General features: G+C 55.6%; 1 protein-coding gene across 1 annotated transcript; it reads right to left on the bottom strand.

Moving 5' to 3' along the window:
- Positions 1–2,268: 2,268 nt before the first annotated feature.
- On the bottom strand, positions 2,269–2,799 carry UBL4B (ubiquitin like 4B). Its single transcript, XM_047083383.1, has one exon. It carries the CDS (start codon positions 2,797–2,799, stop codon positions 2,269–2,271), a length of 531 nt encoding a protein of 176 aa, XP_046939339.1.
- Between the last annotated feature and the right edge of the window lie 824 nt (positions 2,800–3,623).

The following is a 3,623-nucleotide window of genomic DNA, read 5'->3' on the forward strand; positions in this document are numbered from 1 at the left end:
GTCACACCTGATGGAGCTCGCTCCCTCCGAGGCCCCACTTCCCTGTCCTCTTAGCTGGTGGGGGCAGAGGCCGGGGCCCTGCTGGACGAGATGGGCATTGGCTGAACGAGGGTCACTCTGCCACTAAGCAGGCTCACAGAGCCAGAGACCTGCTTTCCAGGGTCTCTCCCGGCCATGCCATGGCCCCCTCTGCTGGAATATGTCACTCTGGATTGCACTGTCTTCATAACCAACCCTCACAAACATCTGTGGGGTAAGTAGACACTATTAGTATTGCCTGACCGGTAATAACAGGCTGATGAAAAGGGCAATACAATGTGAAAACCCTGATCGAATCACACACACCCTCCCACCCTCATTGGAGATGGGAAATTCTCTCTCTCCTGCCCTCACAGAAGAGGCTGAGACAGCATCTGGCATCATAAGCCAATTGACCTTTAAACAACACAGGGTTTGGGGGCACCCACCCCCCCCCACCCCACCCAGTCAAAAGTCCACGTATAACTTTTAACTTGCCCCAAACTTATCTACTAATAGGCTACTGTTGACTGGAAGCTTTACCCATACATAAACAATCCATTAATCCATATTTTGTATGTTATACATATGATATATCATGTTCTTACAATAAAGTAAGAGGAAAGAAAATGTTATTAAGGAAATCATAAGGGGGGGTGCACCTGGGTGGCTCAGTCCGTTGAGTGTCCGACTTCAGCTCAGGTAATGATCTCACGGTTCATGAGTTCCAGCCTCACGTTGGGCTCACTGCTGTCGGCACAGAGCCTGCTTTGGATCCTCTGTCTCCCTCTCTCGGCCCCTCCCCCCTCTCAAAATAAAATAAACATTTAAAAAATACTTAAAAATGGGTAAAATTAGAAAAAGAAAATCATAAGGAAAATATAGTTACAGTACTGCGCTGTATTTATCCAAAAATACCCACCTAGAAGTGGATCTGCACAGTTCAGACCCGTGTTGTTCAAGGCTCAGCTGTATAACATCCCCATCTAACAGGTGCAAAACCTTGCATGAGACAGGGAACGTAAGTTAACCAAAGTCACACAGCGAGACCACGGCGGAGCTAGGACTGGAATCGGTCGCAGGGGCCCTAGGCCAAGGACAGAAGGTTTCCAGGGAAGTGGTCCTGCGTGTTCCTTTCAGGACACTGTCCTTCATCGCCTTCCCTCCACCTCCATCACAGGACAGAACCACAGGAACGGCACCTTAGGGACTTGGGAGGACAGGCTCTCAGGGAGCTCTGTGGCCCCTCACACCCAGGGTGGGGGCTCCTCAGCCCTTGGCAAGCACCACCCACTCACACCAGAAGGGAGGAGGAAGCCCGGCTTTCCTGTAGTCTGTGAGACTGGCCCCTCCAAGCTGAGCCCAGGGCCCTGCGAGGTGGCGGCTTCACCTGGATATTCAGTCACACGGGCTATACTCTGTGGTCATGTCACGGCTTTATTTGTCACATTTCTGCCCTCTCTGTCCAGGCTGCATGCTCTGTGGGGGCAAGGATGTCGACTGGTACCATTCTTGCTCCTGGGGAGTGCTGGGCAGGTAAGGGGGGCTCAGGGACACCCACTGTTGGGTGAGACTTGGGGCAGGGGGTGAGGCAGGGGTCTGTCACGCTGACCACAGTGAGTGACTGTGCAAACCACCTTTTCTGCCCAAGCCTCAGTTTCCTGCTGTTCTTAGTCTGTGTATCTGCTGAAGCATCCAGGCCTGACACCCAGTAGGTGCTACCCCCACACCCCGACCTCTGCTAGCCCTGCCCCTTGAGCTGTGGAAGCACAAGCGACAGCAGGATCGCCTCACTCAGAGGACAGGGGGTGACATTCCTCATCTCTTGGCTGTCAGACACCCTGAGGGCAGGTGCCATGGCCTGGGGACACACAAAAATGAACTCACGTTATCTGTCTTTTTGCCCCAAAGGAGAAGCCATGGAGACTCTGGGCAGGAGGTTGTCTGCAGCCTGGCAGGTTGCCTAGGGGGTGTCCAGCCCAGGAGGGGGAGGTGGCCTTTGACCACCCCTTTAGGGCCACCCATGGGTGATCAGAACCCTGTCAGGGATGGTAATGGGGGTGGAATCATACTGTGTCTCAGAGCGGGTACCACAGACCCAAGAGAGGACAGAGGGGTCCAGCTGCTCTGAAGTTTCAGAAAGGGGTGCAGATGCATCTCCCTCAGCAGGAACTAGTGGGGAGTCACCAGGGAACACAGAAGGATGAGACCAGGTGGATTTGAACATGCAAATGAGTAGGATGGGCCAGTTTACTGATCAGCCTTCCCCTCCACCTCTTCCTCTGCTTCCTCCTGCTCCTCCTTGTCTTGGGGCGCCGAGGTCTCGGCCTCAGGCTCCTTCTCCCCCGGGGGCTCCACTACCGGCTCCTCTACCAGGAGGCACTGCGCCAGCCGCTCCAGGTCACCCAGGCTTATCCTCTGCAGGCGCCTCTGGTGCTCCCGCTTCAGCAGCCGCAGCACCGCCTTGGTGTCCCGGGGCTCAAAGTGTTTGGCTAAGACCAGGCCCAGATGGTGCCACAGGGGCTGGGGCTGGTGGGCCTCCCCGGGAGCGGACTTTGCCAAGGGCCGCATGATGACATTGATGGAGGCGTTGGGCCCGATGCAGTAGTCGGAGAGACGCTTGTCATCGGCCAGAAGCTGGCCTCGGAAGAGCAGGTGCTGCTGCTCCTCGGGCACCTGCAGTCGCTCCAACACCAGCTTCTTCAGCATGGCCACACTCTCTTGCCCTGACACCTTTAGGCTGCATCGCTGGCCCAGAAGCAGCTTGACTGTGAGGAACATTGGGCCAAGAATGGAATCAGGAGGGATCCATGCTCCACTCTGCAGCTGCCCTGAGGGTTAAGGGCCAGTGCCAGAGCAGGTGACTTCTCCTATCAACGGGGGGCGGTGGACAGCCATTGGCTAATGCACAGTGATGTCACAATGCTACAGGAGGGCTCATTCTGAGAGTGGGACTTTGGCAAAATTAGAGGGACGTGTCTCCCTTCGTTTCTCCGTGAAGAGAGAAAGGAGGAGAGAAGAGGAGAAAAGGAGGGCCAGGAAAGAAAACACATGACCCGGAGAAAGGAGAGCGGGAGAGGGAACAGGAGGGTCCCAAAGCAGAGAGGGCAAAAGGAAACACGTCCTCGTGGATTCATTCGACACATATGGATGGGGTGCCTTCTTCGCCAGGACCTGTCCCTGGATGGGGGAGATCCTGTCGCAATGGATACATCCTGCCCTCACGAAGCTTTCAGTCTAGCGAGCCGGCTAACATTTACCAAGTGCCTTCTTCCTGTCGAGCACTTTACACGCTCCCTTGGATTGGGTTTCCCAGAAGAAGACCCTGAGACAGGGATTCGAGGGCGCGAATTTAGCTGGGAGGAGGCCCCGGGAAGCGCCAGCAGGGAGGTGAGGAGGTGAGACTAGGAAGGGAGGGAAGACAGAGCTGAAGGAAGAAGCAGGTTGCCCTTGTGAGTAACCGGGAGGCTTCAATCCTGCTGGGTGCTCCGGAAGGCTGTGTGGAGTCCACCTGAGTGGTACCACCCGAATCTGTGTGCTTGGGCCCCTGCCTTTGGTTGGTGGCGGTGCTAACCCCTTGGCTGCGTGCTCTGCACGAGTGCCAT

The sequence above is a fragment of the Lynx rufus genome, unplaced genomic scaffold, assembly GCF_022079265.1.
Source record: "Lynx rufus isolate CCGP_SWC_20201006 ecotype Redwood Valley unplaced genomic scaffold, mLynRuf1.p SCAF_2, whole genome shotgun sequence".
NCBI lineage: Eukaryota > Metazoa > Chordata > Mammalia > Carnivora > Felidae > Lynx > Lynx rufus.

Coding starts and splice junctions, on each gene's coding strand:
- UBL4B (XM_047083383.1), bottom strand. CDS start 2,799: ATGTTCCTCACAGTCAAGCTGCTTCTGGGCCAGCGATGCAGCCTAAAG.